Source organism: Peromyscus californicus, unplaced genomic scaffold, assembly GCF_007827085.1.
Source record: "Peromyscus californicus insignis strain IS unplaced genomic scaffold, ASM782708v3 Scaffold_4__1_contigs__length_199733344, whole genome shotgun sequence".
Classification (NCBI taxonomy): domain Eukaryota; kingdom Metazoa; phylum Chordata; class Mammalia; order Rodentia; family Cricetidae; genus Peromyscus; species Peromyscus californicus.
The window spans coordinates 77,015,580-77,025,144 of NW_026294562.1; the positions used below are offsets into that span (position 1 = coordinate 77,015,580).

Genomic DNA, 9,565 nt, shown 5'->3' on the forward strand with positions numbered 1-9,565 from the left:
ATTAAAGGCATGGGCCACCACTGCCCTGCTTAACTTTTTTTAATTAATATTATTTATTTTAGTTTATGTGCGTGTTTTTCCTGCCTGTATATCCCTGTGGAGGTCAGAAGAGGGCATTGGATCCCCTGGAACTGGAGTTACAGTGAGTTCTGAACCACCATGTGGGTGCTGGGAACTGAACCTGGGTTCTCTTCCCAGTCCCGTAATTTAAATTTAAATTTTATTATTACTATTGTGTATATGTGTATATGATGGGGGGGGCACAATCATGTGCGGCATGTTGGAGGTCAGAAGACAACTCTTTCCATAGTGGGTTCCGGGGATGGAACTCTGGTCATCAGGCTTGCATAGCAAACTCAAGCACTTTTACCCCCTGAGTCATCTCACTAGCCTGGTTCTGGAAATTTTATTGGCCGTCTCAGAAAAGAGGGATGCTCCTTCCATTGAGTTACTAATCCATTAGAACTTATTTGAATATGGACAAAAAGCTATCTTGCCACCAAGAGACAAGAGCCTGTCTATGGGTGAAGGCAAATGCACGAGAAAAGTATAATCACAGATGGTGAGCTACAGATGAGCAGTATCTTCTGGCTCTGGTCAACAATTACAATTTACTCTGGCCTTTTCAATTACTTAAGCCGTAGTGAAGCTGGATCAATGTGAGCCTGAATTGCTAGAGGATATTTGTGCGCAAGGTTTCAACGGCGTTTTGTACCTTCTATTCTTCATCCCTGCAACTTGCCTAGAAGCCTCTCTTAATCTTCGAGTTCTATATCCATGTACCTCCTGATGTCCCGCAAGCATGTCCGAAACTGACCTCGCTATTGCTGCCCCATCTTTAGTTCCTGTCTCAGGTGGAGCCCTCCGGGACCACCCTGTCCCTTTCCTCGGAAAAGCCAAGGTCGTAAGTTCAGGCTCCACCCGCTCATTCGGCTTCCCAAGGTCACCGATCCTTCGCTCGCCCAACTAACTCCCCGGGGGCGGTGTCCGTGTCCCCCTCCGTGCAGGGCCAGGCGCTCTAGGCTGCAGCCAGCTCTTCAAAGAGCGTTATCATCTCGCTGATTCCCCGTACTGGGCGGCTTCTCTCTCCGCTCAGGTGCCTTCTCTATGGTTGACTCCTCGCCTTTGTCTCGAATTCGCTTCGGAGGACGCTCGTCTGGGACCCAACTCCTTCCCACAGTTGTCTCAGTGGTCCCTTTTAGGTACAACTGCAGAAGCCACGGGAGTTCGGTGAGACTCCCGCCAGCCTAGCTCCTGAAAGCTCCGCGCTGAGAACGATGGCGGAAGTGAGTATGAAGGTGCCCTCCCTCTTACTTTTCTTCTCTATGGTCGCTTCCTTCCGCGTCGAGAAAACCCGTCCTGGCGCCTGCGCAGAAGCGCGTGCTGGGAGCTCGTCGCGGAGGCGGGGGGCACAGGGAGCGGGAGCTGCGGCCGCCGCAGCTGCCGCCGCCGCCGCCGCCGGAGCTGAGCGCGGGGACCGAGATGCAGGTGGGACCGGAACCGGAACCCCCCTCTTTAAGTGCCTCTATCCTCTCCGGGACTCGATCCTGGCGTCTGAGGAGCCTGGGCGGGGGTGGGTGTGAGAGCTCGGGGCTGGAGGGGTGCTTGGCTCCGGAGAGGGCAGCAGATAGGGCTGGTCCCCCGGAGGCTCGGGCCTCGGGGCATGTGGAGGGTGTCCAGCGATTAGGATCGGGTCCGAGTGATTGGCCACGGGGCCTGGAGGGTCCGAACCTGGAGCGCAGCCTGCACCCTCCACCACCCGCCCTTCTGGAATGTCAGAACTAAGCCAAGAGGCAGGTGCACCGGGAAATTGTGACTGAGCTTTCTTGGCAGAAGAGAAACTGAGTCACCAATCCAGGAACCGCAGGGTCAGCGGGCCTGAAGGGGGCTGGGTCGGTCAGTGGTGCTGAGGACTGGGTGGGCCTGTGTGAGCCGAGTTATCCTCTGGCTGGGGACCATCTCTACTGTGCCTGCACCTCTTGGCCGGGTTCCCCTGTGCTCTGTGACTCCCGCATCTCCTGGCAGCGTCTCCATGGTTTGGAGTTGTCCCTGTGGTTGGGGCCATCAGAGGGTGTAGGGCTTAGGCTGAGGAGGAAGGGGAGGCGGGTCTCTGACTTAGAGCCGGGTTGTAGGTTTGATGAGGAGGCTGACATCACTGATAGTGTGGGGAGACTTTCCTGAGCTGTCCTGGGCATTCACCTTGCCTTATATCGTGGGGCAGGACCACTCACCGAAGAGCTACTGTTTGTAAATTACATGCCGAGCTCTGTCACTTTCTAATTGTGACTTAGAGTTGTGACACCATCAGAAGCTCTTCTCTCTGGTCTCTCTTAGAGCAAGAGCAGACAGGACCCCATAATACTATTCTCCCCCATGTAAATAGTGAAGATGGCAGTCATGTCTTGTGTGCTTACTTTGTGTCAAGCACAGACATGTACCTTGTCATTTCATTTTTCCTGACAACTGTAGCAGGTAGAGATTATTAACTGTGTTTCACAGACACAAAAGCTGGGCTCACACAGCTAACAAGTGGGCTGAGCTGGGGCTTTGGTCCAAGTCTCACAGGCTTTAGGGCATACTCCCCAGGGAGAGAGAAGTCTTGAGCCCTAGCTCCTTGTGATGTCTTACTTATGTGGCCAGTAAAGACTTGCCCTGACCCAGCACACCATCTCTTTTTCTCTAGGGCTGCTCCAGTCAGCCCTAGACAAAAGGGGGCAACCCAGAGATTGGTCTTTGGCCAATCTCCACACGGGGCTTAAGTGCTGGGTTGTAAAATCAACTTCTAAGACAGCTGATCCTTCAGTCCATCATCCTCTCATTGGGCCTATGAAGCAAGGGCTCTAAACTCTGTAATCCCGTTACCCTTTTGACCCCCTGAGACCAGAGCAATAGGAGCTGTGGTTGAGGCTGGTCCAGCCAGTCCCTAGAGACTAGAACTATGCAGTGGAAAACACAGTAGACTCTGAATTCTGGAATTTGTTTGAAATCTCTGCTTCCTATCCGAAGAAGTTATTAAGTTTTCTAAGGAAAGGTAAAATGACCTATGGAACCCACTGGAATGGCATATGGAAAGAATATGGAAAGTGTGTGGTACTTAGGAAGGCTTTGCTTTGAGAAGGGACAGTGATGGTCTGGAAGAGTCCTCTGTGGCGTAAGATGCTTCGAGGCCCCCTCTCTCCTGGATCCCACACAGGGAGAGCAGCTGCAAAGGCAGAGGAAAGATGCAGTGTGAACACTGGCCGGGCATCCCTATCCCTGCAGTCTGTGTGGGGCGTGGATCTTGAAGAGGGCAAAGCAGTTCAGTTCTCTTCCCCTGGTGCCCCTGAGGGATCTGGATGGGAGTCCCTGGCTTGGTCTGGGACACACCCCAGTCTGCCCTCTGCAGTGACTCGATGTGTATACCTCTTTCTTCCCACAGCTGTTGCCGCTCACCCCGTCTCTTCTGGCCGCTTCCTTCTTTGCTGCCCCTCCTCACAGGCTCCCCCTGTCCTCCTCCTGGGGCCCATCATGAATGGTGCCCCTTCCCCAGAGGATGGGGCCTTCCCTTCTCCGCCAGCACTGCCACCACCCCCTCCCCCAAGTTGGCAAGAGTTCTGTGAGTCGCATGCAAGGGCTGCTGCCCTGGATCTTGCCCGCCGTTTTCGCCTCTACCTGGCCTCGCACCCACAATATGCAGAGCCTGGAGCAGAAGCTGCCTTTTCGGGCCGTTTTGCTGAGCTGTTTCTGCAGCACTTCGAAGCTGAGGTGGCCCGGGCCTCAGGCTCACTCTCCCCACCTGTCTTGGCCCCACTGAGCCCTGGTGTGGAGATTGCACCACCACATGACTTGTCCCTTGAAAGCTGCAGGGTGGGTGGGCCCCTGGCTGTGCTGGGCCCATCTCGCTCTTCTGAGGACCTAGCTGGCCCCCTTCCTTCCTCAGTCTCTTCCTCCTCTACAACGTCCTCAAAGCCGAAGCTCAAGAAACGCTTTTCCCTCCGTTCAGTGGGTCGCTCAGTCAGAGGTTCTGTACGAGGCATCTTGCAGTGGCGGGGGGCCGTTGACTCTTCCTCCCCATCTGGGCCTCTGGAGACCACATCAGGCCCTCCAGTTCTAGGTGGAAACAGCAACTCCAACTCCTCTGGTGGTGCCGGGACAGTTGGTAGGGGATTGGCTAGTGATGGCACATCCCCTGGGGAGAGATGGACTCACCGCTTTGAGAGGCTGAGACTGAGTCGTGGAGGGGGAACCCTGAAGGACGGAGCAGGAATGGTGCAGAGAGAAGAGCTGCTCAGTTTCATGGGGGCTGAAGAGGCTGCCCCTGACCCAGCAGGAGTGGGTCGTGGAGGAGGGGCGGCTGGGCTGACCTCAGGGGGAGGAGGGCAGCCTCAGTGGCAGAAGTGTCGCCTGCTGCTCCGAAGTGAAGGAGAAGGAGGAGGAGGAAGTCGCTTGGAGTTCTTCGTACCACCCAAGGTGAGCCCACAGGAGGGGGGTAGCTGGAAGTGACAGCGGCTGAAGAGGTAGTGCGGCCCTGTAAGACAGCCCTTGTACGCAATGTTGGTGTCTGGGTGCAGCGCTTGCTGTGGGCTTTCATTTGCCATTGATTCTGAGACCAAAGAGCTATTCCTATTTCATCTCACCTAGGAAGGAAAGGTGGAGGGAGGGAGGGAGGGACGGACAGCTGGTCCTGGCACACCAAAGGACTGATTCGTACTCCCTTTCCCACCTAGGCATCCCGGCCCAGACTCAGCATCCCCTGTTCCACCATCACTGATGTCCGCACAGCCACGGCCCTAGAGATGCCTGACAGGGAGAACACGTTTGTGGTTAAGGTAGGAGCTCCAGGCTCTGCCCCCAGAGAGTGCCTGTGCTTGAGAGAATGCGCTTGATAGATTTAGGCAAGTGTCTTTGGCAGCAGGATGAGTATATGTCAGGACAGGCTTTGAGTCTGTCCCTGGGGCTGTTGGGTATGGCCTGTAGGCCTGGTACCCCGTCTTGGCTGAAGCCCAGCCTCTTGGCCCTGTAGGTGGAAGGCCCTTCAGAGTACATTCTGGAGACAACTGATGCACTTCATGTGAAGGCCTGGGTATCTGACATCCAGGAGTGCCTAAGCCCAGGGTAAGAAGCTTGCCTCTGTTCTTGAGGGGATCTGGAGGCGGGTGGGGAGCAGCCTTGGGTCTTTCTCCTGGTGATTTCTCCCCAGCACATTCTCCCTATCTTTGTAGACCCTGCCCTGCTATCAGCCCCCGTCCCATGACCCTTCCCCTGGCCCCTGGGACCTCCTTCCTCACAAAGGATAACACAGACAGCCTGGAGTTGCCCTGCCTGAACCATTCAGAGAGTCTGCCCAGCCAGGACCTGCTGCTGGGACCCAGCGAGAGTAACGACCGCCTGTCGCAGGGTAAGGTAGAACCTTCCAGAGCTGCTGGGCCAGGGTCTTATCCCTAGCTGCTCTACCTACAATCTGCTGATTGCTTGTTTTTGTCTCTGAACATACCATGTGCTCTTAGGTCACGGCTTGCTGTTTAGAATCCTTACTGTCGCCACCCTGCATGGTTTCCACCAAACTCCTGTCGAACCTTTCACACTCAGCCCTGTTACTTTTTCCATACGCCTATAGAATATCACTGTGTGGGGAAGTAATAGTTCTCTTCTGCAAGCTTCCAGAGTTTGTGGACATCTTTGTTTTAGTCTTGTCATGCATCTCAGCATATGTCAGTAACCTCTGCACTTTTTCTTTTGGTCTGACGTACCACTCATATACTGAGAAAGATACATGTCTGTCTGGCCCAACTCCCCTTCTGGCCTCTGCTTCCACTCTGCCCTTTTCTCCTGACCCTTGGTTCTGAGTTTGAGCTTCACAGTGCCTGGTGTACAGGCTGCATTCAATCAACAGAAGAGCTTTCCCAGACTGGGATTGTTAGAGCGAGCATAGACCTTACATCAGATTGCAAGTAGCCAAGACCACAGGGAGGAAATGGATTTCCTGAGGTTTCTGACAAAGATGGGCTATGCTAACCTAGTTCCTGACATGCCTGTTTTCTAAGCGGTGTGGTGATATGTCTACTGGCCTAGGCCTGAGGTTTGACAGATGTTCAGTCAGGCCCTCGTATATCACTAGCTGCATGCTAGGCTCTGAGATGGATAGGGAACTCAGATGTTTCAAATGGCTCCTTGGTCTCCTTGGGTTCACTGTTGCTGAATTGGTAAGACATTATTCCCAATAAAAAGCAGGTCTCCAAAATGGGGGTTCTGCTTAGTGTCCTCTGAGCAGCCCAGGCAGGGAGCATCTTGGGAACTCAGGAGGAAGGGAACAGGGGAGACAGGATAGACAGAATGCTGCACAGAGGGGAGAGAAGAGGGTGGCTTCCGGGAGGCCAGGGCCCTCGCTGACCCTGCCGCTGACCCTGCCGCTGACCCTGCCGCAGCAGTACCAGGATGTATGGGAAGAGGGCGGGCTGGAGTGACACCGGAAGAGCTCCCGGTGTGGTCAGTGTAAAGAGCCAGTCCATTTGGCCTAAAGGGTTAATAGGAAAGCGGAAGATTTGTTTTTCCTTTGTCTCTGATGATTGAACCCAGGGCCTTGCTCTCTTGGTAGGCAAGCACTGAAGTATGTTCCAGCTCTTTGTGTGCTTTAGGCTAACCTGCAAGCCTCCAGCCTTAGCCTTCTGAGTGCTTGGTACAGGAATGTACCTCCTGACAAGAACTTTTGATGGGCTTCACATTGGTAGTTTCCTTTCTAGTCTAAACAGAGGGCTCCTTTCTCCTTTTTTGTTTTTTGAGACAGGATTATCTGTGTAGTTTTGGTGCCTGTCCTGGAACTCACTCTGTAGACCAGGCTGGCCTCGAACTCACAGAGATCCACCTGGCTCTGCCTCTCGATTGCTGGGATTAAAGGCGTGCGCCACTGCCGCCTGGAGAGGGCTCCTTTCTAATGTGGACATTTTTCAAGGTTTCTATCCCTCACCCCACCAACCATTGCAATAATCTTTCAGCTGTTGATTCAGAAAAGACATAGGGACATTTGGATACTAGGACCTCCTTGAAATAACCATGGTCCTCAGCAGTGCAAGCAGTGTAAGTCAGAACCATCGTAAAAGTCGATCAGGGTCAGTCCTCCAGAGGTGTGTGGGGGCTGGGCACACAGGTGGACAGCCACCGGGGAGATGGCAGGAGCCCAGGCGTCTAGGAGAGGGGCCTGTGGCGTTCTCAAGTTTGCCCTCCTCCGTTTCTTTCAGGGGCGTATGGGGGCCTCTCTGACCGGCCCTCAGCATCCTTCTCCCCTAGCTCGGCCTCCATTGCTGCCTCCCACTTTGACTCAATGGAACTGCTTCCTCCAGAATTGCCCCCTCGCATTCCCATTGAGGAGGGGCCCCCAGCGGGGACAGTTCATCCCCTCTCAACCCCCTACCCTCCCCTGGATACTCCAGAAGCAGCCACAGGTACTGGGTGCATGCATATCTGTCCTTGGTTTGTGGTCCTGTATTGGAGCTGGAGGGGTCAAACCCAGGAGGAACCAGTGACCTGGCTGGGGAGAAGGTGTCTCAAGGGGAAAACAAGGCTGGGGAGAAGCCTCTGACACCCTGGTTTCCCCTCTCTCTCCTTCCTCAAGGGTCCTTCCTGTTCCAGGGGGAGTCAGAGGGAGGTGAGGGGGATCAGCCCCTCTCGGGATATCCTTGGTTCCACGGCATGCTCTCTCGACTCAAGGCTGCCCAGTTAGTGCTAGAAGGAGGCACTGGCTCCCATGGTGTCTTCCTGGTACGTCAGAGTGAGACAAGACGTGGTGAATATGTCCTCACTTTCAACTTCCAGGGCAAGGCCAAGGTGAGTGGTCCTGGAGAACTCTACCGGGCAGTGTTGGGGTGGATCTGGAAATTCCGCTCTCCGGGGAGGAGGGATTGATAACTGGACCTGAGCTTCTGCCTGCTCGTCCTGCCCTCAGCACCTGCGGTTGTCCCTGAATGAGGAGGGTCAGTGCCGAGTCCAGCATCTGTGGTTCCAGTCCATTTTCGATATGCTCGAGCACTTCCGGGTGCACCCCATCCCTCTGGAGTCTGGAGGCTCCAGTGACGTTGTCCTTGTCAGCTATGTGCCCTCCCAGCGGCAGCAGGGTGAGCAGAGCAGGTCTGCAGGGGAGGAGGTGCCCGTGCACCCGAGAAGTGAGGTGTGTGTGCCAGGAAGACGGGGCGGGGGGGGGTTGGAGGAGAGGCCCTGTTAGTGGGGAACAGGGCAGTCAAGGTACCTGGGCAGGGGCCTAAAAGGGACTGCAGAAGGCTGACAGGATGCAGGCAGGCAGAGGCTCCTCATGGGGCCTGGGGTAGTGGAGAGTGGGGTGGTGCATTCCCATTCCATCGGATCCTCCGCTCCATCATTGTCTGTCTCCTGGACCCATCCTCCTTGGCCTCGTCTTTGACCATTTGGGGGTTCGTGGTCTGACCCCCTCCTTCCTCCCTTGATGTCTGATGTCCCTGTCTGATCTCTCACTTTCCCCCGCCCCACCATCCCATCTGTCCCCACGCTGCCCCTCCCCCCAGGCCGGGAGCAGGCTGGGAGCCATGCAGGGGTGTGTGAGGGCGACCAGTGCTACCCCGATGCCTCCTCCACCCTCCTGCCCTGCGGAGCGAGTGACTGTGTGTAAGTGTGTCCTCTCACCACCGCCCATGACCCATCTTCCATGGAGGGGGGTTACTCAGGAGACGGGATAGGGGGGAGATAGCACATGGCTCCTTGGGGAGGCCAAGTACAGGGGAGGCCAGCACAAGATCACACTTCCTTCCACAATCAACATGTCTTCTTACCATTCCTGTCCAGAACGGAACACCTCCCGTGACCCAGCCCAGCCCCCTGAACCCCCTCCATGGACAGATACCCCACATCCTGGGGCAGAAGAGGCGTCGGGGGCGCCAGAAGTGGCGGCCACCACAGCCGCAGCAGCCAAAGAGAGGCAAGAGAAAGAGAAAGCGGGCAGTGGAGGGATCCAGGAAGAGCTGGTCCCCGTGGCTGAGCTGGTCCCCATGGTTGAATTGGAAGAGGCCATAGCACCAGACACTGAGGCTCAGGGTGGTGCTGGCACTGGTGGGGACTTGGGGGTGTCCCTAATGGTGCAGCTCCAGCAGCTACCACTAGGGGGCAACGGAGAAGAAGGGGGCCACCCCCGAGCCATTAATAACCAGTACTCCTTTGTGTGAGATACCTGCCCACCCTCCATTTTCCTGCTCCCGGCCTTAAGTTATGAGACTGGGCTGGGTAGGGACACCGAGGAAAGTGGGAGTCCCCTCCCCACATGCTTCCTGACCCTTGTCAGCCAAGGGCATGTATGTTGGTACAAGTAGAGGTTCAAGAGCCCTGTTAAGTCCCCAGTTACTACACTACAGGTGCCCTTGCCTCGAGGCCAAGGACTTGGGCTCCATTACCTCCCTGAGGGGCTCTTATGGTCAGCCCCATCATTGGGGGCTACTTCCCCACTAATAACCCCCCAACCCAAGCAAGGGTGAGGGGGAAGGGCTGTCAGTTATATTAAGGTTGTTGTTGTTGTTTTAAACAAAATGGAAAAGCATAAATAAATAAAGGGTTTATCTTAGTTCCATCA

General features: G+C 55.3%; 1 protein-coding gene across 8 annotated transcripts; it reads left to right on the forward strand.

Annotated features, from left to right (window-relative positions):
• The first annotated feature begins 320 nt into the window (after positions 1-320).
• On the forward strand, positions 321-9,565 carry Sh2b1 (SH2B adaptor protein 1). Of its 8 annotated transcripts, none has more exons than XM_052712185.1 (10): positions 1,356-1,488; positions 3,419-4,449; positions 4,707-4,808; positions 5,003-5,094; positions 5,202-5,377; positions 7,215-7,418; positions 7,589-7,800; positions 7,919-8,087; positions 8,511-8,610; positions 8,788-8,919. In XM_052712185.1, the coding sequence occupies exons 2-10, from the start codon at positions 3,508-3,510 to the stop codon at positions 8,804-8,806; spliced, it is 2,016 nt and encodes a 671-aa protein (XP_052568145.1). In that variant the 5' UTR covers positions 1,356-1,488; positions 3,419-3,507; the 3' UTR covers positions 8,807-8,919. The 8 variants fall into 8 exon arrangements, with proteins under 8 accessions (XP_052568144.1, XP_052568145.1, XP_052568140.1 ...); XM_052712180.1 differs by having other exon boundaries at positions 7,919-8,140; positions 8,788-8,901; XM_052712184.1 differs by lacking the exons at positions 1,356-1,488; positions 8,511-8,610 and adding an exon at positions 321-1,286 and having other exon boundaries at positions 8,788-9,565.

Excerpts from the sequence above, each read along its gene's own strand:
- Sh2b1 (XM_052712184.1), top strand. The coding sequence starts at position 3,508 with ATGAATGGTGCCCCTTCCCCAGAGGATGGGGCCTTCCCTTCTCCGCCA. Across the intron at positions 4,450-4,706 it reads AGTTCTTCGTACCACCCAAG|GCATCCCGGCCCAGACTCAG; the intron begins GTGAGCCCACAG and ends TTTCCCACCTAG. Across the intron at positions 7,419-7,588 it reads TACTCCAGAAGCAGCCACAG|GGTCCTTCCTGTTCCAGGGG; the intron begins GTACTGGGTGCA and ends TCCTTCCTCAAG.